Below are 25,097 nucleotides of genomic sequence, written 5' to 3' on the forward strand. Positions count from 1 at the left end.
TCAATGAAAATGAGTATTTTACTGAACTGCAATTGAAAGAAGAAGCATTATAGGAGAAAAAAGACAATGAGAGCATTATTAAAAGATTATTAAAAGAGAAGAAAGAGACATTATTTTGTGGCTAAAAAGCTGATCCAGCAATTCAGGAAATGGAATCCAAAGCTAGAAACGTACCATATACAAAATCCGAAGTGGGTGGATTACAAATGATTAAGGAATGCAAATTTACAGTAAATTGCGGCCTTAAGATGGTGTGTACAATAGTTGTACTTTAGTTATTACATGACAGTGACTGACTAGGTACTGATTCTCTTTCTGTGCTCTATACTGTTGTTCTATGTTTGCCCCTAATTTAGAATGAGAGTACCAAAGTGTCATTCTTAATTGGCTTTTAGGTATTAACCACCACTTTGCTCTTGGCTGTAAGTACAGTTGTGGTCTCCATCAGTGCTGAGGGCCCCTTCTAAGTTCCCTGCCTGGAAATCCAGATTCTCGGGCCGATTACCTGCACTTCTGATCCCCGTGTCTTGTCCTGGTCCACTGTGACCCTTGACTCAGACTTGGTGTCACTGTACTACCAGCTCATCTGATCTGCCCCCATCCTAGGGTACCCTGAATCTAAGCCCTGGTTCCTGCCCAGTGCAGTAAGAGTTTATTAATAATAGGTTTATTATTACTGGTTGGGTAGGCTGACAAGGCAGTTAGGCTCTCTCTCAGCCTTGTCTTAGCTGTAATATAAGAATAACACCCGCTCTGCTGTTCTGTCAGCCCTATAAGATATTTATGGGTCCCAAACGTTTTGTGTGTGAAAATACCTTGCAAATTACCGTGAAGAACTACACAAATACAAGGTGGTCCTGTGATTTGCATCAAGATTAACCTAGAGATGACCACAAAATTGAACCTTCCACAAAATGTCCACTAACCTTTCTCATGTTTTTAGACTGATTACAGGATATAAATAGCAGTCAGTTGGAATGTAATTAGATCTCCGACTTCTGGTAAAGGAGGCTTTTTTCTGCTATTCTGATGAACTCTAGAGGAAGGGGGCGAGGCCGGCAGGAGGCCTGGCCAAGGGCGGGGTGAAGACCGCGCAGACTCAGCTTCTCCCCTGCAAGAGGAAATCGCAAGTGCCTGCGTCTATGGTCACCATGGTAACGGGATCAACTTCCGCTCCACCCACCTGCCCATCGCCCTGCGAGGCGCTCCATGGCAACCAGACTTCTGCGTCGCGGAAGCTGGTCCGGCGAGTTGCCACGGTTGGGGAACCCCGGCGAACACCGCCCCCATCCCGAGGGGACTTGAAAATGTACAGCCAGCGGTTTGGCATCGTACAGCGGGAGGTTAAGGGTCCCACTCCCAAAGTGGTGATCGTGGTAAGCACAAGATGTGTGTGCGGGATCCTACCGCTTTTTGCATCCTCCCGCACTCCAGGCCTAGCTGAGCCCAACCTGGCCCCCAGCCCGGCTCTCTCAAGGGGAGCAGGTGCCTGACGCGGTCGGTTGGATTTTAGAGGAAGGAAGGATAAGGTTGCTCATCTAACTCCCGTACTCCATCCCTCCCCCACTCCCCAAATCCCTTACGTCATTTATAATATGTAGATTCTTTATATGGAGAATCACCACTTGGGATCTTGTGGGTTTCCAGTCTCCGAGATACCTGAAAAGTTGTCGCCATGCGATGTGGAGTGTGTGTCACAAAAAAGGTGATGGGGCATGTAGCAGGAAGGAAATCTGGGATCTGGGCTGGCGGTGATTAACTTTTATGATCTTGGGCTGGTCCTGCACCCCTAGGAAAATTATCTGTGGAAGGCGATTGGGCTGTGAAGTATGAGTGGTTATAGAGCCCCTCCTGTGCGAACTCCAGAAGTGTGCAAACTAACAAGTGTCCTTGTAGGCCTGGGTGGAAATAGGATTGATTGTGTCCTGTAAGGCTGGGCGAATGCTGCCTGCCGCAGAATTTGATTGGTCCTGCTCAGGACCTCAGACACTTGATTCCTTTGTATCTACAGGCTAGTCCACGTGTAATTAGCAGGGGTATTACTTGAGTACCTGCTATGTGCACAGCACTGTGGGAGATAAAAGGGTGAATACAATGACCTTGGGAGGTTTGCCCTTCAATGGAAGTCTGATTCCTGCCTTCGACTCGCTTATCATCTAATTGCAGAAATGACTCTCATGCATAAAACCATTAAAGGTTAACCATAGATAACGATGTGCTGTATTGTCTGTGATGACACTTTACGGGAGAAAGGTCAGGGGTAATGAAGGATACATGTTTATGCTCCATGGTGCACATAGCAATTCTCAGTTAATTTACAGACCCGCTCCCTCTTCTCTAGATCCAAGGACTATAGGATCTGGGTCTGGAAATCAGTACACAGGAGGCTTCTACAGACTGTAGGAGTCAAGGTGGTAATTACAGACAGAGTTCACGAGGGACAGAAACTGATCTCCTTTGGGTTCAGTATCCAAACAGAGCTCAGGGGCTGGTGCCATTGGTCAGGTGCCATTATTTGTATTGGGAACCAATACGGATTTCTATTCCACCAAATGACCACCAAACCAGAGAAGCAGGCCTATTTAATACTTTGAGCTTATAGAAGAATAAAAAGGAACAGGTCAGAGTCCGTGCATCTCGTATGTCAGTGTGATAAGTGTAGATGTTCGAGGTTGCAGAGTTGTGGGAGAGGAATAATAAAAGCCACCAGAGATGAGACTTGGGTGCTAAACAACTCCTCCAGGAGGAAGCAATAAAAGATGTCGTATCTGAAGGAATGGAGAAGCAAAACAAGCAGCTATTTGGTGAGTGCCTCCTAGAGACCCAGTTACTTCTCAAAATAGTTTTAGGAGGACATTTATTTTGATCATGGGTAGAGGGGTAGAGGTCAGAATCAACCTAGGATGTAAGACATTGTTCTCTAAGACATTAACTGTAAACTATAATGCTAGAAACGACAATTTGACATGTTACAGTAACAAAAGTCTTCAGTGACTTTGAAAATATAAGGTATTTATAAAATTCTTTGTTCTCCTGCCGTTAGCATGGTTTAGAGCTCAGTGTCCACACATGGCTTTTGAGCACTTGAAATATGCCTAGTCCCATGTTGAGATGATATGTTTTGGATATATTGGTTAAATAAAATATATTATTAAAATTAATTTTCCCTGTTTCTTTTTACTTTTTAAAACGCAGCTACTAGAAAATGTGAAATTACAGATTTGTTTTACATTATACTTCTATTGAACAGTGCAGTTTTGACTAATGCCAAGCCTGTGCCTGGATTGGCATCACCTTGTTAGACAACTCCAGGTCATACCTTACTTATCTAGAGACTGGTTCCTTCCTGAGCACAGCGTCGTGCACAGGATGCCCCAAGCCTTACAGGGCTTCCTGACCCCCGGGCTACTGCTACTGTGTCTCTCCACCCTCTAACCCTGTTCCCATCTTCAGTCAAAATGTACCTCAGAGCCTGGTTCTTGCCCTGATAAGACCACCTTGTTGCTTGGTTCCTGTTCTCAGCCCATACGTCTAACAGGAGCATGAGTTCCTATGTTTATCCTGCCCAAGGTGCACTCTTGACTCTGCTCTGGTTTGTTGTCACTGAATTCATAAAATGCTATACATATTAGAGAAAAGTACTTTGTTAACTGGCTCCAGACTCTAATTTTGATAAGGATTAGCTACTTCCCATGATAGAACCCCAATATCATCATCTCTCCCCAACTTAGCCCTCCCTTGTCTTGTTCTGCTAAATCTAGGTAGTTGTATGGGTAGCCTGAACCCTGAATCTTTTTATTACGCTATCTTTAAAGGTCGATTTTCTTTCCCTAGGTGACTCCTTTACCAAGACCCAACCCTAGTGTTCTGGTAATCCTGACAGTGATGTTTTAAGCGTAAATGATCAGATTGACTCTGCTATATGAGTTGAGTTTTGTTACTGTGAATCAGAACCTCAGAATCTCACTACTCACCTAAGGATGACTTGATAAAACTGGCTGGAAATACAAAGCTGAAGACCATGGATTCCATGGTGGCCCTAGGAGGAGCAGAAATTGCATCAAGCGCACCCAGAAACACTTTTTCATTCTTCTTTCCTTTACCGCCCCTCCCCTCCAATTTGCCTCCCCTCCCCCCCAATTGAGACTGATAGTGGTAAGCATTATGCTTATAATACAGAAATGAAAAAGATATAGTCCATGTGATTTTATTAAACATCAATATGCATTCAAAATGGTGTATGCATTTCTAACTACTTAGTAGATGTTCATATAAAATATAGATGTTCATATAAAATGAACATATTTACAGAATTTCAAGTTATCCAGAATGTCAGGATCACAATACTTGCATTCAACTTCTGGGCACAATAGAAATACCTACCACTAGTTCTTATTTTTCCCCCCATGTTTTTTCCTTCTATGCCTCCTCTCTCCCTCCCTTTCTTTCTTCCGTTCTTCTCACAACTCTTTTTATATATATCCTATATACAGTTGACCCTTGAGCAACACAGCTTTGAATTGCCTAGGTCCACTGATACATGGATTTTTTTCAATAAATGCCTGTACTGGTTTTATAGGCGGGAGTCCAGCGTTGCAGAGGGCCAACTGTAGGCATTGACCTACACTGTTTTATACAGATGAGCATCTGCAGATTTTGGTATCTGGGGGGGCAGGTCCTGGAACCAATCATCTGCAGATACTGAAGAACAGCTTAATTTGGGGGGGAGTCAAAACTATACGTAGACTTTTGACTGCATAGGGGTTGGTGTTCCTAACCCTCCATGTTGTTCAAGGGTCAACTGTACTTAGATAGCAGCGTCTCTTAACTGAACGTATTTATGGTGGTAACTGTTGCTTACCCCTGAGAAACCATGGGATACTGGCTGGCAAGATAAAGGTTAGGAATTAGAAGACTTCTAATTTGTGTTCTGTTCAGGTCTGCCCTAACTATTTGAAGCAGCTTGGGTAAATCACTTAATGTCCCTTGTGTGACTAGATAATCTCTAGAGTATCATTCAAAGTTTTTACTTTATAATTCTATGAACATTTACTTCAACAGCACTTGAGAAATATTTGAGACTAATTTAATGACATCTTAGGTATAGGCTCAAAGAATCAAACAGGTTACACTGTAGCCACTTAAGCTGTTTTATTTAGTATGAGTATTGGTGGAGGTCATGATTAATTGAAAATATGCTATTGATTTCAACTCTATCATAAGTGATAGCTGTAATTTGTTTTCAGAGAGCCAAGCCTCCTCAAGGCCATGGGACTGAGAAACATCTGGAAAGAATCCGACGCAACTATCAGAAACATCATGCTGTTTTGGATTCCATTAAGTCAATGGAGCGGGATCGCTTGAAAGTGGAGTGGCATCAGCACAATGACCGCAAGTGTATGGATAGTCTTGTGAAAGCAAGAGTCAAGGATGCCATGCAACGGTTTATCATCAACACTGAAGAAAGACGCAATAAGTAAGGCTCACAGACCTGATGTCCAGACTGTGAAAGAGTCTCTAAAACTTGAGACTGACCAATCAAAAATCAAGTGACATTTAAGAGTAAGAATCATGGCTGAGATACTCATATTCCTGCCAAATCAATAGCTATTGCTTATTTATATTTCACTTGTGATAAACCTATAGTATGATAGCAAAAGAATAATTGTTTAATATTTTGTTTCTTTAATTAAAATCTACTCATTTTTCTTCTTTTGTTGAAGATATACATTACACATCTCATCTGTATGTGATCAAATAAACTATGGCACAGGTCAGTCTTTTTATTGCTTTACATGGCAAGTCGCTTTATTTTATGGAAGACTGCAATGATCTTTTCCTTCTTACAACATTTATGACTAAGCACACTTCTGAAATCAAATTTAACAAAATAAAAATCAATTAGTAAAATGGTACATGTGGCATTACAGTTTTAATTTTTTTTTTACATTTTGTTTCAGGCTACGTGAACTTTTAGCATCAGAAGAAAATGAGTATTTTACGGAAATGCTATTGAAAGAAGAAACAGTTGAAGAGAAAAAAAATAGAATGAAAGATAAAACCAGATTATTAAAAGAGAAGAAAGAAGAAGAAAGAAAGGCTTTTGTGGCTGAAAAGCTAGACCAGCAATTCAGGTAATGAATTCAGAAAAACACAAACACAGAAACTGAAGTTGGTGTATTAAAAAAGTTACGAATGCTAATTTACAGTTAGGAATGCTAATTGACATTATTGAAAAATGTAGGCACTGGGGGTTTTTTGTTTTGTTTTGTGGTAAGAACACTTCAGATTTACTCTTTTAACAAATTTCAAGTATACAGTACAGTATTATTGCTTGTGGTCACCATACTATATTCAATCCCCAGAACTTCCTCATACATCTTATAATTAAAAGTTTGTATTCTTTGATCAATATCTCCCCATTTCCCTCACCTCCTATACTCTGGGAACCAGCATTCTACACTCTGTTTCTCTATGTTCGACTTTTTTATTTAATTTTTTTTAGATTTTAGTAGGTGAAATCATACTGTATTTGTCTTTCTCTGTCTGGCTTATTTCGCTTAGTATAATGCCCTCCACGTTCATTCATGTGGTATCAAATGGCAAGATTTCCTTCTTTTTATGCTATGCTGAATAATATTTGATTATATATATGTAAAATAATTTTCTTTATCCATTCATACATCAGTGGACACGTAGGTTAGTTCCATATCTTGGCTATTGTGAATAATACTGCAGTGAACATGGGAGTGCAGATAGCGACATACTAATTTTTTTTGCTTTGGCTATATACCAGAAGTGAAATTGCTGGATCACATGGTAACATTATTTTTAATTTTTTGAAGAACCTCCATACTGTTTTTCATAACAGCTGTACCAAATTATATTCCCACCAACAGGGTATAGGTTTCCTTTTCTCCATTGCCAACATTTGTCATCTTTTTGATAATAGCCATCCTGACAGGTATAAAGTGATATCTCATTGTGGGTTTGATTTACATTTCCCTTGTGATTAGTGATGTGGAGCATCTTTTCATGTACTTGTTGGCCCTTTGTATATCTTCTTGGAAAAAATGTCTATTCAAAACCTTTGCTCACTTTTTAATTGGGTTATTTGTTCTTTTGCTATTGAGTTGAATGAGTTTCTTATATATTTTAGCTATTAACCCCTTATCTGATAGATCGTTTGTAAACATTTTCTTCCATTCCTTAGGTTGCCTTTTCATTTTTAAAAAATTTTTTTATTGGGGAATATTTGGGAACAGTCTGTTTCTCCAGGGCCCATCAGCTGCAAGCCATTGTCCTTCAATCTAGTTGTGGAGGGTGCAGCTCAGCTCCAAGTCCAGTCATTGTTTTCAATCTTAGTTGCAGGGGGTGCAGCCCACCATCTCATGTGGGAATTGAACCCACAACCTTGTTGTTGAGAGCTCGCACTCTAACCAACTGAGCCATCCGGCTGCCCCTCCAGCAGCTCAGCAGCAGCTCATTGTCTTCAATCTGGTTGTAGAGGGCGCAGCTCACTGGCCCATGTGGGAATCAAACCGGCAACCCTGTTCAGAGCTCGTGCTCTAACCAACTGAGCCATCCGGCTACCCCAGGTTTTTATTTTGTTGATGGTTTCTTATGCTGAGCAGAAGCTTTTAGCTTGTAGTCCACTTGTTTTTTGCTTTTGTTGTTTGTGCTTTTGGTGTCATCCAAAAAATCATTTTCAAGACCAATGTCGAGTTTTTTCCCCATTTTCTATGTGTTTTACAGTTTCAGGTCTTATGTTTAGTTCTTTGATCCAATTTGAGTTAATTTTTGTAAACTGTGTATATAGGAGTCCAATTTCATTTTGTGTGTGTGTGTATGTGAATACCAGTTTTCCCAAGAATATTTATTGAAGGACAGTCCTTTCCCCATTTTGTGTTTTTGTCCACTTTGTAAAAGATTATTTGATCATATATGCATGGGTTTATTTCTGGGCCCTCTATTCTGTTCCAGTGGTCTGTTTTTATGCCAGTACCATGCTGTTTTGATTACTATAGCTTTGTAATGTAGTTTGAAATCAAATTTGTGATGCCTCGACCATTGTTCTTTCTCAAGATTGTTTTGGATATTTGGGGTCTTTTGTGGTTTCATCTAAATTTTAGAATTGTTTTTCTATTACTGTGAAAAATGTCATTGAAATTTCGATAAAGATTGTATTGAATCTGTAGGTCACTTTGTATAATATGGACATTTTAACAAATTTAATTTTTCCAATGCAAGCACAAAGGATATATTTCCATTTATTTGTGTCTTCAATTTTTTTCCTCAGTATCTTAGTTTTTAGTGTTTAACCTCCAGTTAAATTTATTCCTAAGTATTTTATTATTTTTGATGCTATTGCAAATGGGATTGTTTTTTAAATTTCTCTTTCAGATAGTTTGTTTTTAGTGTATAGAAATGCAACTGATTTCTGTATATTGATTTTGTATCCTGCAATTTAACTGAATTACTGATTACTTGTAACAGTTTATTTTTGAAGTCTTTAGGGTTTTATATATATACGATCATGTAATCCCCAAACATACAATTTTCCTTCTTCCTTTCCATTTTCGATGCCTTTTATTTCTTTGTCTTACCTAATTTATCTGTCTAGGACTTCTAGTACTGTGTTGAAAAAAGTGGAAAGAGTAGGTACCCTTGTCTTGTTCCGATTTTAGAAGAAAAAGCCTTCAATTTTACACTGTCAAGCATGATATTAGCTGTGGGCTTGTCATATATGGCCTTCATTGTGTTGAACTATATTCCTTATATACCTAATTTTTTGAAAGTTTTTATCATAAATTTGTCAAATGCTTTTTCTATATCTATTGAGATGATCATGTAATTTTTATTTTTTCTTCTGTTAATATGGTGTATCACATTTATTGACTTGTATATGTTGAACCATCCTTGTATTCCAGGGATAAATCCCACTCACTCATGGTTTATGACCCTTTTAATGTGCTGTTAAATTCAGCTTGCTAGTATTTTATTGAGGATTTTTTGCATTTCTGTTCATTAGGGATATTGGCCTGTAATTTTCTTGTCTTGTGTTCATGTCTGGCCTTGTAAAATTAGTTTGGAAGTGTTCTTTTTTCTTTAATTTTTTTTTGGAAGCTTTGAGAAGGATGGTACTTTTATTGATTGGCGTAACAAAAAACAAATGTCACTTACACTATCAGGTCACCCCAAGTATGAGTGGGGTAGGTTGTGGATCATGTTACTCTAGATTCAGTAACAGAATGGCCCAAGATAAAGTAAAATGTAAACTTTGAGTTAACGTCTGGTAGAATACAGAAGAAATACAAGAGTTCATTTTTCACAGCACATGAAATTTGAATAGATGAGAAATCCAAAGGTCAACAAGTGTGAGAAAGCTGCAAAACCAGTCATGTGGAGGGATCAAAACATGGTTCAGAGACAAAGTTTTGGCCATCTTCTCTCTCTCTCTGCCGTGAAGTTGCTATGAATCATATAGACTGACCTAACTCCTCCTAGTAGAGGCCTAGAGGAGAAGGAAGCTATGCAGTGAGTAGTGCATGCAAATTACAGATGTTTGCTATTACATCTAAGTTATATTTGTGAGGATGAAATAAGATTTTATGTGTGAAAGTACCATGTAAAGTACTTACCAACAAAAAGTTTTTCTCTTATCAATGATTATTATTAAAATAGCTAGCTGTTCTATCAATCTGTAGATAAAAGTGAGTATCCTTAAGTCAAGGGTTCCTAAGGTCAAGTGAGTAGGTAAATCATTAGGATATAGGAACTTTCATCAAAAGTTCTTTTTTGAGTCCATTCTCAAACTTTAGCTTCTTGGTACTGAATTTGATTTAGAACCAGGAAGACTTGATGTTTATGAACGTTGCCTTCAATCAGAGGTTCTTACACATGGTTGCATGCCAGAGCCTCCTGAGACACTAAAAAAAATACAGTTTCTTGGGTCCTACCCCCAGATATTCTGATTTAACTAGTCTGGTCTGGGACATGGGAAGGGAAGAAGTGGGGAGTGTATTGGCGTAGAATTAACCCCTGGGCATTCACAGAACGTGAAAAGAATTCACGAGACTCTACAAAGTGGGAGAGCAAGAGAGCTTTATTGAAAGTCAGGCAGAGAGAAAGAGTGCTGGCAAAGGGAAGTTTTGCCAGGGCCCAGCCCGGTAGGTACAGCTGCCTTGATGAGGAATGCTCAGGTTTTATATTTTTCTAAGCAGGATGTAGGGTGCTTGTCAGCTTACAGACCCGGGTCTGTTGTTACGATTGTCTTCTGGGAACTGACCTGTTCCCATCTATGTTGGATATTAGCTTGCTGGGGGTTGCTGTTGCAATTGGGAACTGTTCTGTTCCCACCTATGATGAATGTAAGGTGCTTGTCAGCCTGCAGGTGCAGTGTTAGTCGGGGGATTCAGAGCCAAGCAGTTACTGTTTAAGCTTGCTCCTGCCAGCTTACAAGTTCGCTCCTGTTAACTCTTTGCCTGTCCCATCCTGTCAGCTCACAAGCCCGCTCCTGTTAACTTTTTACGTGTCTCATCAGGTAGTACGAAATCACCCCTAAGAAATTCTAAAGTGCAGACATTGTTGAATATCACAAGCCTTAAATTGAAAAGGGGCTCAATGAAAAACAAACAAAAAAAGGAATCGATGAAGAACTTTTGAAGAAATTTGAATTACTAAGACTGAAAGAAAGGATGTGGTCTAAACACTTATTGAGAGAGCATTTCTTCTGGAATGGGGACATAACCATGAATGTTAAAAGGCAACAATGGGGCTGTTTTCTCAACTCTAGCAGAAACCCTTTCAGTAGACGTGTGCTCTACCAAGAGTGAGTCCAGTTGCAATGGGGAAGCTTCACCATGATATGCTGACCATATACTCTTGGATCTTTCTTTGGATGTTCATGTGGGGTCTCTTCCTACCAAAGCTTTAATCCACTTGTAATATCGCACGGACTCGTCTCCTGTTTCTTCTACAGTAATAATCAGTTACCACTAATTGATCTCCTAATATCTACCAGATATTTATATCCATTATCTCTGATCCTTACTAGAACCTTGAAACAGATAAAGAAACAGGCTCAGAGTGGTCAAGATTTTGATCCAAGGTCACATAGGAAATGTTAAAACTCGGATTCAAAGCCTGCTCTGTCAGACTGTAGTGCCTGTATTTTGTCTGTGACATCAGGGTGCCTGCCTCCCCGCTGCCCCCTCACATATTTCCTCTGCTCGGATGGTGTGTGTCCAGATCTTGAATTTTCCTCACTTCAGGGTCTGACTACACATACTGACTACAGATATGTACCTAAATAGAGGAGTGTCTCATGAAAGGCTTGGTTTTGCCTTTTTAAAATTGTCCTTTCAGGGAACGCTGTGAGGAGCTCCGTGGTGAATTGTTTTGTATCCGCCAGAAGCAGGTGTCCGAGGAGCGGAAAACACAGATTGCATTTAATGAGGAGCTGAAAAGGCAAAGACTAGTGGAAGAGCAGATGTTCTCAAAGCTTTGGGAGGCAGATCGATTAGCCAAGGAAAAGCGAGAAGCCGAAGAGGCGAGGAGACAGAAGGAGCTAGTGGAAAACACGCGCCTGGGGCTGAACGCCCAGATCACGGGCATCCAGGCTCAAAGGCGGGCAGCCCAGCAGCTGAAGGAAGAAGAGGCGCGCCTTGTGGTGGGCTTTTCAAAATGCTTGTCCTGGGCTGATCAGCCTAGTGGGACGAGTACGCAGTTTGCAGGCTTGTTCCTGTACAGTTTGCCTAATGGTCTGGGCTCGTTCACAGGGCACCATGGGCAGAGCCTTGGATTTCAAGGTCCAGCTAATAGTGCCATCCCATTGTCTAGGGCAAGTTACTTCACTACTGTGACTCAGTTTCTTCATATGAAAAACGAGGCAAAATGTCTTTGTTGTAAAGATGAAATGGGATAATCATTGGCTGTGCTACTGGGGTCTAGTGACAATTTGGCAACATCCCCCATTCTTTGATATGGAAATGGACAGTTTCTAAACCCTATGCAAAAGTGTGATACCTTAGATACTGTGACCCTGTAGCCATCAGCATAGATAATTTTTTTCCAACACGATCACTGCCCCTACTGTATAGAAAGTCGAGCTGTCACTGGAAATACGTGAAAGCACTCAAACAAGTAGCAATTTTATATGTCTGTACAGCTTGCAGCAACTGATGCTTTATTACCACTAAATTTAGGAAAAAGGTATTATTTTCCTGGGAAATCTCCAGTGTTAAAATTTAGAACTGTAAGAATTGTCAAAGGTAAGGTATTTTACAGTCCTGGAAGCCTTCTCCGGGTTTGAAACTGTTTCCTTTTGAAGAGTTTAGTGGAAGATATCTAACTATTTTCACTTCTCAAAGAAAATCAAAATGGTGGGCCCCAAACTGCCTGATATATACCCATCCTCTGGTGTAAAGTACCTAGTGAGCCATTTTTACTCACAACATTCTACCATCAAAATGTGTGGGTTTTTTCTCACATCAGACAATTCTCTGATTTTGTGTGGACGTCAACTAGTGTCTTACAGCTTGATTCAATTCTGACCCTAAATGCCCAGAGATATTGTCAGACTGCACAGCTTTAAGGGCTCAGCCCACTTCAGACACCCGGCACAACTAGTGGGTCCCCAGGTTACCTATACTTCTGCCCCTCGGGCTCAATAATTCACTAAAACAACTCACAGAACTCAGGAAAAGGCTTCATTTACCATTACTGATTTATTGTGAAGGCTCTAACTCAGGAAGAGCCAAATAGAAGAGATGCACAGGGCAAGGTGTGTGTGGGGGTGGCACACAGAGCTTCCGTACCCTCTCTGGACACACCATGTTCCCACCACCTCGATGTGTTCACCTGCTCAGAAGCCTCCCGAACCTGTCACTTGGGGTTTTTGTGGAGGCTTCATTATGTATGCATGATTGGTGACATCCTTGGCCACTGGTGACCAAACTCCATCTCCAGCTCCTCTCCTGGGGGCCGAAGAGTGGAGCTGAAAGTCCCAAACCTCTAATCACATGGTTTGGTCTGTCTAGTGAGCAGTCCCTATCCTGAAGCTCCAGCCACCATTCATCTCAGATTACAAAAGTTAGTCTTATCACTTTGGAGATTCCAAAGGTTTTAGGAGCTCTGTGCCAGGAACCGGGACAAAGACCAAATATTTATTTTCCATTATACCACAGCTAGCTAGCTATTTCTACATTTATTTTTGTTGTTGTTCTTTTCAAAAAAAATTCTATTTTGTTTGTATTCTTTTTTCTACATGTCTTTCAAAACCTTTTTTGTTTTGAAAAGTTTTTTGGAAATAATTTTAGACTCACAAGAAGTTGCAAAAAATAGAGAGTTCCTGTGTGACCTTAATAACCAAACATTCACACACACACACACACACACACACACACACACACACAGAGTGCCAAAAAAATGTATACACATTTTAAGAAAATAAAAATCTCTATTAAAATTGTAATACTCAACATACACCAATAACAAAAGATAAATACAAATCATGTTTATACATTTGTTTGGCGCCCCTGGTGTGTGTGTGTGTGTGTGTGTGTGTGTGTGTGTGTGTGTATTAACATTGCTGTAATAGTTTCAGCTACAGTTATTCCTTATTTAACTAAATTAAAACCTTCTTCGGATTTCACCAGTTTTGACATGCATTCTTTGGGGGAAGAGGTATAATTCTATGAAATTTTATTACATGAAAGGATGTATGTAACCACTACCAAAATCAGGATACAGAACTGTTCCATCACCCAGAGAAACTCTTTCCAGCTACTCCTTTATGTTATAACCTCCCTCAACCCTAACCCCTGGCAGCCACTGGTATGTTCTTTGTCACTATTATTTTGTGGTTTTGAGAATGTTATATAAATTCCACATTTTAAAATGTTTTGTGAACATTTTTATATGCACTGAAGTGGAGAGTACAATGAACCCATCTCCCAGCTTCCGTGGCTGTTCTATTTTGCTATATTGGTTTCCTCTGGCCTTCCCATACCCTCTGTTTTAATGTTTTAACAAATCCCAGATAGCTCATTTCCTTTTTAAATACATCTCAACTGTGCATCTTGGCAACAACACAATTAAGGACACTTTCTTATACAGTGCCAATATCAGACCTAAAAATATTAATAATAATTCATTTTTATCTAAAGTCAGCATCAACTTTCCATCATTGTCTAAATTATTTGATATTTAAATCAGGATCTGTACATAATTGTTAAGAGTGACTGTTTATTATTCAAACCACAGCACATTTGAAATAGAAAGGGGCGCAACAAATTCATTGCATCGGCACAACAGGTGTTAAATTAGAACTACCCTGGTGAAACAAAAACATGGTAAACTACTTTAGGGCTCTTCATCTTGAACAGTTTTCCCCCATCCCATCTCTACCTGTCTCACGGTCTGGATTTGGTTGATTGCTTCCTCCTGGTGTGATTAACCTTACTTTTAAAAAAGTATGGCCTGCTATTCCACTGGCTTTCATGTTCGATACCCCTTGCTTTTCCTCAGATCCTGCTGAGTATTTTCACGTACATTATCTCATTTGACCCTCCCAGTTCAGTGTGGATGTACTGCTCATGGCCTTAATGGAAAAGTCTAGTACATGACTCCCCTCTCACAAACCAGTAATCGTGCCTGCTGTGAGTCTTGGTTAAATCAAGTTAAATTGCGATTTGTATGTGATCCTCACTATTACTATGTCATCTCCTGTCCTAGCTAGGTAAGTACCTATCTCTTCAGGAGAGTTCTGCTGCCTCTAGCAGGAGGACTAATGCCTTAGTTATACCGTACCCAGATTTTCTGCCAAACCCAGAATGCCCAGCAGCATTGGTGCTCTGGTTAAAACTGCTTGATTGGCCAGGCGATTAAGCCAGCCCGGAGCATCAGAAAGATAAGAACATGTGAGGAAGGGGGGAATACTTATAAAAAACCAAATGCTTAACATTAAGTTTTGTATATTTAGCTGATGTGCACATTTCCATGTTTGGACTCTTCTTGCTCTTTAGTAGTGTATCCAAATCTAAAGGTGCAACTTTGCATAGAAAAATCTAGAAGGCCAGTGCACTGAAATTTTGAGGGTGGTGGTGTGTGATGAGTACTAGGTTTAAAGGTGATTTCTCTTTATACTTTTCTGCATTTTGAACTGAACAACTATTTATTACTTTATAATCACACACACACACGCAGAGAGCAATTCTACAAAGCCTTATTGCTGACTCAGCAATGAAAAGGCGAGTTTTATTTCTTACAGTCCCGCTAAATCCAGGTGTGCATGTTTCCAAAAAAAACCCTTTATTCCTGTCGCTTAAATGAAATGCATTAATTTATTGATTTTATCCAACTGTACTGATGCATTGTCTTCATTATTGTTTTACCTTAGGAAAATGACAAAGTTCAGGTGAAACTTGAGAACGAGCAGGAGAATTTAAAGAAACAGAAGACAAAACAGGAAATTAGGACCACTTTGCAGAAAGCCCTCCAAGAGAAGATAGAACATATTCAGCAGGAATACAGGGAAGAGCAGGACTTGAACATGAAGCTTGTGCAAAGGGCCCTGCAAGACTTACAGGAAGAGGATGATAAAAAGAAGCAAAAGAGAGTAAGACGCTTATTCAGTGCCTAGTATGTGCTAGACGAGAGTCCCTGTCGAGCTGTCTGTCTTACGGGAGCCAGCCACATGTAGAATGAACCATAGCAGTGCTACTCTAAGTGTGGTCCATGAGCAAACGGCATCAGCAGCACCTGGGAGGATGGTAGAAATGGAAATTCGTAGGCTTCAGCATCAGAATTTACAAATCCAGATCTTAGCCGGGGTAAGAAATCTGTGTTTTAACAAGCTCCCCCAGGTGATTCTGGTGCTTATTGAATTTTGAGAACTCCTAATCTATAAGATGGTGTTAGCACTGCGATAGCAGGATGGGACTGCAGGAAGTGGGGTGATTAAATATGCCTGGAAGTTGGGGGAGACATCACTGAGAAATCACTTGAGTTGGACCTTGACGGATATGTACAGTTTTGTCAGGGAATGAGAGTAGAGAAACACCTTCCAGGATTTATTTAGCTGTTTGTTCCTTTGAAATTTGTGTTGCACTCCTAAGGGTGTTGTGCTTTTCCTACAGTACGATTTTTTATAGACTTAATTTTTTTACAACAGTTTTAGGTTCAGAGTTAAATTGAGCAGAAGATACAGAAGTTTCCCATATACCTGCTGCCCCCAGAGAGTCCCCCCATTATCCACATCCCTCATCAGAGGGGACATTTGTTATAATTGATTAACCTGCATTGGCAGCCTTCTCACCCAAAGTCCATATGTTAAGGTTCACTCTCAGTGTTATCCATTCTATGGGTTTGGACAAATGTATAATGACATGTGGCCACCATGACAACGTGATGCTGCAGAGTACTCCAATGGCCTAAAACTATCTCCATAGTTTTGCCTTTTCCAAACTATCATTCCTATAGTTGGAATGATAGACTATATAGCCTTTTCAGAGGGGTTTGTTTCACTAAGTACTATGCATTTAGGTTTCCTCCGCGTCTTTTCATGGCTTGATAGCTCATTTCCTTTCAGCACTGAATAATATGCCATTGTCTGGGTGGACCACAGTTTGTTTATCCATCACCGACTGAAGGACATCCTTGGTTGTTCCAAGTTTTGGTGATTATGAATAAAGTTGCTGTAACCATTCATGTGCAGGGTTCTGTGTGGACCTAAGTTTTTAATTTGGGTAAATACCAAGGAGCATGATTGCTGGGTCATATGGTAAGAATATGAGTAGTTTTGTAAGAATCTGCCAAACTGTCTTCTAAAGTGGCCGTACCATCTTGCATTCCCACCAGCAAAGAGAGCTCCTGTTGCTCCACACCCTGACCAGCATTTGGAGTTGTTAGTGTTCTGGATTTTGGCCATTCTAATAGGCGTGTAGTGGTATCTCACTGTTATTTTAGTTTGTGTTTCTCTGATGACATATGATGTGGAGCATTAAGGGTTCTGAACCCAATTTCAGTGTGTAGAGGTGGGGGTTCCCCCCACACACTGTCTAGTAATGCTGGGGACACCATCTGGGTGTCCTACCATTTAATCAACTCTGACACTCTTTACCCAGAGATAGCATCAAATTCCACAGGTAAAGGGCTTAGTTCTACAAGACTGGCCTCTATTTCAGATACAAATTTGCAAGCTCAGGTTAACTGTCCTTCTGACCAACTGGCTACAAATTGGAGCTTCCAACAACCCTCTCCAACTCAGGATGCCAATGGCACATTCAGGTTTATGACCAACATGAATCAGAGGTACCCACAACTCCCTCATTGGGTTTGATTAATTTGCTAGAGCAGCTCACAGAACTCAGGAAATTTGTTTACTTACTAGGTACAGGTTTATTACAAAGGATGTTAAAGGATAGGAATCAACAGCCAGATGAAGAGATACGTAGAGTGAGGTCCTAAACAAAGCAGCTTCTGTCCTCCTGTTGTTTGGGCCCAGCACAGTGGAACATGAAAGTGTTCCCCAACCTGGAAGCTTTCTGAACCCTCTCCTTTTGGACTTTTATGGAGGCTTCATTACATAGGCACAATTGATTAAATCATTGGCCATTGGTGATTGATTCAACCTTCCAGCCTTTTTTACTCTCAGGAGGTCAGGGAGTAGGACTTGAAGTTCTAACCCTCTAAACACTATTGGTTCCCATGGCAACCAGCCCCCCAACTTTAAGTGCTGTCCAAAAGTCACCTCATTGACATAAGACACCTTCTTTGCTCTAATTGCTTAGGAAATTTTAAGGGTTTTAAGGTGCCAGAAATGGGGGCAAAAACCAAATATATATTCCTTATTATAAATTGTTCACACTATTAAAGCATCATGAAATCATATATTATGTGACCTTTTGACTTGCTTCTTTCACTTAGCATAACGTTTTCAAAGCTTATGCATGTTATAGCATGTATAAGCACTTCATTCCTTTCTATGGCTGAATAATATTCCATTGTATATAAATACTGCATTTTGTTTATCCATTTGTCAGTTGATGGACATTTATGTTGTTTCTACTTTTTGGCTATTTTGAATAATGCTACTATAACATTCATGTGTAGATTTTTATTTGGACATGTGTTTTTGTTTCTCTTGGCCATATACCTAAGGTAATTGAGTCCTAGGGTAACTCTATGTTTAAGCTTTTGAGTAATTGCTAATTGTTTCCCAAAGTGGCTTCACCATTTTACATTCTCACTATCAGTATTTGAGGGTTCTGATTTCCCCCCCTTTCTTCTGCCTCTTTCCCCACCCCAGTTCAAGCTGTTGTTTCTCAGTCTAGTTGTGTAGGACACAGTTCCCTGGCCCATGCTGGTATTATGAGCCTTGCGCTCCCTCCTCCCTCACCCCTGCTGAGGAAGTCGATTTCTGGTCATCGGTTGGCCACTCACAGCAGCTCACAGCCGCTCATGGCAGTACACAGCAGCCCTCCGCAGCACACAGCAGCCTGCGGCTGCTCACGCCACCCTCTGGCTGGCTGCTCATGGCAGCCCAGCTCCAGGGAGAGCTGTTGTTCACAATCTTAGCTGTAGAGGGCGCAGCTCCCTGGCCCATGTGGGAATCGAACCTGCTATCTAGCCATTAGGAGTATGAAGCTCCAACCACCTGAGCCACTGGGCCGGCCCTCTGATTTTTTTTACATGCTAATTAAGACTTGTTATTGTCTGTCTTTTTTATTTTAACCATCCTAGTGTGTCTGAAGTGGTATGTCATTATGATTTTGATTTGTACTTCCCTAATGACTGATGGTGTTGAGCCTCTTTTCCTGTGCTTATTGGCCAGTTGTATATCTTCTTTGGAGCAGTCTATTTGAAGTCTGTTGTATAGACTTCTTCAAGAAAAAGTCTATTGAAGTCATTTGCACAATTTTTAATTGAGTTATTTGCCTTTTCATTATTGAGATGTAAGGTTTTTTAATATATTCTACAAGTCCTCTTACCTAAGTGGTTTGTAAATATTTTTTCTCATCCCATGTGTTGTCTTTTCAGTTTCTTGATGGTGACTCTTGAAGAGCAAAAGTTTTAAATTTCGATAAAGCCCAATTTGTCTATATTTTCTTTTGTTGCTTTTGGTGTCATATCTAAAATAACACTTCCTACCTCAAGGTCACGAAAATGTGGTCCTATGTTTTCATCTTAGAGTTTTACAGTTTTAGCTCTTAAATTTAGGCCTTTGATCCATTTTGAGTTAAAGTTTGTATATGGTGTGAGGTAGAGGTCCAACTTCATTCTTTTGCATGTGGATATCCAATTGTCCCAGCACCATTTGTTGAAGAGACTTTTCTTCCCCGTATTGAATTGTCTTGGCAGCCTTGTCAAAAATCAGTTGACAGTAAATGTGAGGGTTTATTTCTGGACTCAGTTCCATTCATCTATATTTCCATCCTTATGCAGTATCACATATCTATATGTCTTGATCACTGTAGCTTTGTAGTAAGTTTGAAATCAGGAAATGTGAATCTTTTAACTTTGTTCTACTTTTTCAAATTGTTTTGACTATTCTGGCTCCCTTGCATTTCGGTATGAATTTGGGATCAGTTTATCAATTTCTGCAAAGAAGCCAATTGGGATTTTGATAGAGATTGTTTTGAATTCTATAGACCAGTTTGGGGGTAGTTGCCATTTTAACAATATTGTTTACTGATCCATGAACATAGGATGTCTTTCCATTTACTTAGGTCTTCTTAATTTACTTCAATAATGTTTCTGAGTTTTCAGAGTGTAGGTTTTGCCCTTCTCTCGTTAAATTTATTCCTGAGTATGAGACTATGTATTCAAGCCATTCTGAGGGTGCAGCTACACCCTCAGACCTTGCTGGTCCTCCTCAGATCAATGATGTTCTCAAAAGAGATCGGATTAGAGATTGGATGGAACAACACAAACATAATACCATGAAAGACGGAGAAGCCAACTGAAAATATTTTTGTTTTAAAGCCCAGTTCACAACCTTAGCTGCACATTAAAATTATCCAGGGAACTTAAAAGCTGTCCATTAAACAGAAATCTCTGGGGGTGAGACTCAGCCCTTAGTACTTTTTAAAGTTTCCCAGATGCTTCCGAAGTGTAGCTAAGACTAAGAATTGCTTTTATAAAATATCAGTGACTCATCCTCTCGTCAGAGATGGTGCTATAATATTAGTGACTTATTTTGTTTATCAGGTTAAGATTCCATCTACGTGAATTAAAATAAATGAAAATAAAGTTGTATAATTGCAAATTATTTGGGAATTCTTTGAGAAACACTTTGGGAAAGTGTTTGTATTAACTTATTCAACAATGTGCTTTTACAAAGAATAGTACAATGAACCCCCATGTGTCCTCCATTTAGCTTCAACAACCATCAACTAATGGTCATTTTCTACCTGTTCTATACCCATTCCCTATAACAACTCCTGAATATTCTGAAGTAAACCCTGAACATAGTATTTCATCTATAAATGTTTCAGTATGTAGTTCTAAAACATTGAGATTGTAGCTCTGAAAGATTGTTTGCAAACACCCTCAATCTCATTATCACACCTAATAGTTTTAACAACATGAAGTAATTTTTATTTTACATAGGTAGATATGGTAAGAGAACAGAAGATATATCGTCAATATTTGGCACAGCGGCGAGAGGAAGAAAAAGCTCAGGAGAAGGAGTTGGACAGAATATTAGAGGAAGAGAAAGAAAAGAAGTCGGCTGAGAAAAACAAGCAGCTAAAACTTGAAAAGGAGGCAAGGAAACAACTTGTGGATGAGGTCATGTGTACAAGAAAACTTCAAGTTCAAGAAAAGTGTAAGGAAGTGAATTATATCTTAGTTGGAACTTAATTCAATTTAATGAGCAATCAAAATATTTATTAAGTGAGCATTATGTATGAAATACTATGAGGGATGTAAAAAGGATGAAGACAAGGTACCTGCTTTGCAGAACTTATCTAATTGAATACATGAAGTGTAAACATATAAAGAGTTTTATGTTCTGCCAGACTGAGCAGTCACAGGGGAGATTTTCTCAAAGTTAAAGGCACAGTATGTCCTTTGGTCTATGTGCCTTAGTCATTGTAAAGGACAGTGAGAAGGCAGGGCAGAGACGCACATCTCTCCTCCCCAAACCCCCTTTTTATCTGTTCCTCTTTTCTTTCTGCAGGTATCTCCATACCTCCCTACCTGCATACTATTGCTTGGGTAGTTTTCTCTGCCTATTATGCTTTTGACCTTGAGAAATTCTGTACATCCTTCGAGACAGCTCAAATGTCTCATTCCTTGAGAGGCCCTCTGTGTTCCCCTATTCATAATAAATCCTCTTTCTGGAGCTCTCCCTGCGTCTTGCTGATGTCTTAGCACACAATTGTATTCCCTCAGGTTTTGGTTACAAAAGGAAGTACTTGTAGGATGAACAGTCACCTCCAGGTTTCTGCCATTCCACGTCCAGCCCAATGAACCAGAGAGGCAGTAGACGGATAGATTTACTGTTAGGATACCATTAGACTTCACATTAGTTGTCTTTGTAAGACAAAACTCCTCTTGGTTTCATTGATTAATTCTCCACTCCAGGAATTGAAACAGCAATTGGAAATTAAGTCAGTATTAGATGGAGTTTTAGGAAAATGAGAAGAACAGTAATAAGCTGAAAAGATTTCTGTATTCACTTATGATAAATGTTTTAGAATATATAGAAGAAACCTAGAATATTTGGGACCATTTATAAACAAGGAAACAAGATCAACCATAATTCCACGAACCCAGGAATAGCTGCTACAACTTTGTGTATTGCCTTCCAGTATTTTTTCTATGTGTATAATTTCTCTTCACAAGTCAGGATCATGTTGTATATATTGTTTAACATCCTGGATTTTCCACTTATCATAAAAATTATTCCAGGTCGTTTTTCTTCAAGTATAAGATTTGTAATGCTGCTTAAAAATCCATTATAAAAATGGACCATAATTTATTTTACTTAAACACAACTAATTGACTTTCAGATTGTTTTGAATCTTTTTACTACTGCTTTAGCATTGCAGGTTATTATCTCTGTAAATAAATTTTTTTGGCTCATATATGATTATTTAAGATACATTCCTGTAAGTGGATTTTGGGAACAAAGATAGCTACATTTCAGATGTATATTGCCCAGTTGTATTTATTCTTTTGTGAAATCTGTTGTGGGTTTTTTATTATTATTTTCCTACTGGTATAGTTCAGTTTTTCTTATTTAATTTATAAAAGCCTTTTAAGGCTTTCTTCAATATTTGCATGAAATATCTCATTAACATAAAAAATGGCAACAGAACTATTTGTCTTCAAGAAAAGAAAGGTAAGGACTGTTCTAATAGTGATAATCTGGTTTGAAAAAAGCTGGTTGTAGATACTCCACAAAAAATGATTAAGAGACAATCTGTGTAGATCACAGCACATATGACCTAAAACCCTATTCTGTCCTCAATGGCGATCCAGCCCAGTAATCCTAAGCTCTGCCTTTCTAAAAACAATATGGCATTGATGCTCAGAAAGGTGTCAGCAAGTCTTGTCTGAAAAAGTCACTTAGCAAAAATTACTGTCTTCCCTAGTGCAACGAAAAGCAAAAGAACAGGAACAACGTGCTATGGAGCAGGAAGTCATAAATGAAGGTCTGAAAGAGCTTAATCGTGAAGAGAAGGAGAATTTTGCAAGGTATGACTTTGTTTTCTTTATTATTATTTACTACCTAAACATAAAAAGGGCTAGAAAACTGGCAGGCTAGCCTGTTCCCAGTTTTATCCAATGTTGAAGAAGAGTGAGAAAGGGGATGGAGAAAGGCCAAGGACTCTCTCCACATTGCAGTAAATATTTTGAAATATTCCCTCCCTAAAAATCAACATTTGTTCTAAGATTATCTTAATTATTATGTGTAATAAACACATGATTGAATTTTTCATCTATTCCCTATTCACCCTGATTTTAATGGGTATTTCAATTTGACATCACAAATTACCTTTTAATTGTAATGCCCAAAATAAATCCAAATGCTTACTTTTATAACTTTATCTTTTGACATTTCCAATACTTTAGACGCTCTGGGTTAGCCCAGGAGTACAGGAAGCAACTTCAGATGCAAATGTCTTACCAGCAGCAGGCCCGGGAAGCCCAGAAGGAAGAGGAACGCCGAGAGTTGGAAGCAGGGATAGCAGCAAACAAGATTTGCCAGGAAAAGATCCAGGAGATTCTGTCCACCCATCGAGTGCTGCCTCGAAACATCCATCCCATGAGGAGGGCATACCCCAATAAGCTGCCACCATAGTTTCGTAAACATCACATTTTTTTCAGTGTTTTCACATTTTTAACTATTTATGTTTGATTCTGTGTACCTTTTAACCCATGGATAAACTCCTTTTAACCCATGTTTTTTTCTCCTCTGAATTTGCACAATGATACATCAAATTAAATATTCCTGTTTTTCGATTTCATAGACTTACAAATCTGAATGATCTACCTCGTATCACACAGTTATTTTCCCGACTTACCCCCTTGCCTACCTTTCTTGTTCTTTTTATTAATAGCTACACTTTCTTGTATCTCTCTACCCATATGCCCATTTCCTCTTGCCTCCTTTCTCTTCTCTCTCATAGATGTGACTCACAATATTAGCAGGGCATTTTTGCAGGCGATCTGGAACTGTCAGCCACTTTAATTAACCCACTTATACAGTCATTAAACAAATATTTACTGAGTGCCTCTCATGTGCCAGACACTGTTCTGGATCCTGAGACTTCAAAGCAAAACAAACCTCTTGATTTCACAGAGCTTACGCCCTAGTGGAGGAAACCAGGAGATATACGTTAAAAGCTGTAAAGCAGGAAATGGCAGGAGTGCTGTTTTATTTTATATGTAGTGGTCAGAAAAAACCTTTTTGAGCAGTTGATATTTGAATGAACCAGCCATGTGATTATCTGGGGGGGGGAACATCTGAGGCAGAGGAAAGAGCCAGCGCAGTGGTACCAGGGGAAAAGTCTGCTTGTGCATTTGAGGTGTAGCATTTGTACTGGAGGAGAGTGAGTGAGGAGACAGGGAGTGAAGAAGGAGAGGTAGAAGATTAATCAGAAAAGTAGTGAGGGCCAGGTGATGTAAGGCCTTGGAGTCATGGTAAAGACTGGCTTTTACGTGGCTATAGGAAACTTAGAGGGTTTTGAACAGAGGAGAAACATGGCATGATATAAGAGGGTTGCTGGCTGCTGTGTGTGGAGAATAGACTTCAGGGAGACAGAAACAGGGATTTAGTTGAGAAGTGATCACAGTAACCCAGGTGATGGTAGTGGGGTAGCCAGCCTCCAAGATGGACCCTAATAACGCTCTCCTTCTGTATTTCTGCCCTTGTGGAGTCCCCTTCCATCCTACATTATGCCTGCCCTATGTGACCAATAGAATACTGCAGAAGCAACAGGGCATTACTTCCAAGTCTGGATCATAAAAGACACTGCAGCTTCCATCTTTGTCTCTTGGATTGCTTACTCTGAGGGAAGCCAGGCAGCTGCCATGTTGCAAGGATTGGATGCTCAAGAAGACTTCTGGAGAGGCCCATGTAAGGCACTGAAGTCTCACCAAAAGGCGACCTACCTTGCTAGCCATGTGAGTGAGCCACCTTGGCAGAAGATCCTTTAGCTCCCACACTCGTTGAGCCTTAAGATGACTGTAGCCCTTGACTGACATCTTGAGTGCTCAGTTAAGATGTTCTCGAATACCTGACCCCCAGAAACTGAGAGGGATAATAAATATTTATTATGATTTTAAGCCACTAAGTTTTGGGGTATTTTGTTAGATCCCTGCTAAGTAACTAATACAGGTATCTGGGATCAGAGTAGTATCAGGGGCACAGAGGGAGAGGTCAGATTCTGTCACTGTTTTGAAAGTAGAACCACCTCGATTTGCTGATAGATGGATGTGCTGAATGTAGACGTAGAAAGGAAGTCAAATAGAATCTCTATACTTAAGATCTGAGCAACAGATGAGTAAACTGCACTTGTGCTGGGAAACAGTTTACACCCCTCAAGCTGTTAATCTTGAAGTGTTCTCAGCCAAATGAGTTC

At 39.7% G+C, this 25,097-nt stretch overlaps 1 protein-coding gene across 1 annotated transcript; it reads left to right on the top strand.

Annotated features, from left to right (window-relative positions):
- Positions 1 to 30: 30 nt before the first annotated feature.
- Positions 31 to 23,484, top strand: CFAP53 (cilia and flagella associated protein 53). Its single transcript, XM_081078882.1, has 8 exons — positions 31 to 1,376; positions 5,247 to 5,476; positions 5,961 to 6,134; positions 11,368 to 11,671; positions 15,401 to 15,619; positions 20,614 to 20,830; positions 22,605 to 22,707; positions 23,086 to 23,484. The coding sequence occupies exons 1-8, from the start codon at positions 1,143 to 1,145 to the stop codon at positions 23,312 to 23,314; spliced, it is 1,710 nt and encodes a 569-aa protein (XP_080935008.1). The 5' UTR covers positions 31 to 1,142; the 3' UTR covers positions 23,315 to 23,484.
- The last annotated feature ends 1,613 nt before the right edge of the window (positions 23,485 to 25,097 follow it).

This window comes from Rhinolophus hipposideros (assembly GCF_964194185.1).
Source record: "Rhinolophus hipposideros genome assembly, chromosome: 17".
In the NCBI taxonomy this organism is placed as follows: Eukaryota; Metazoa; Chordata; class Mammalia; order Chiroptera; family Rhinolophidae; genus Rhinolophus; species Rhinolophus hipposideros.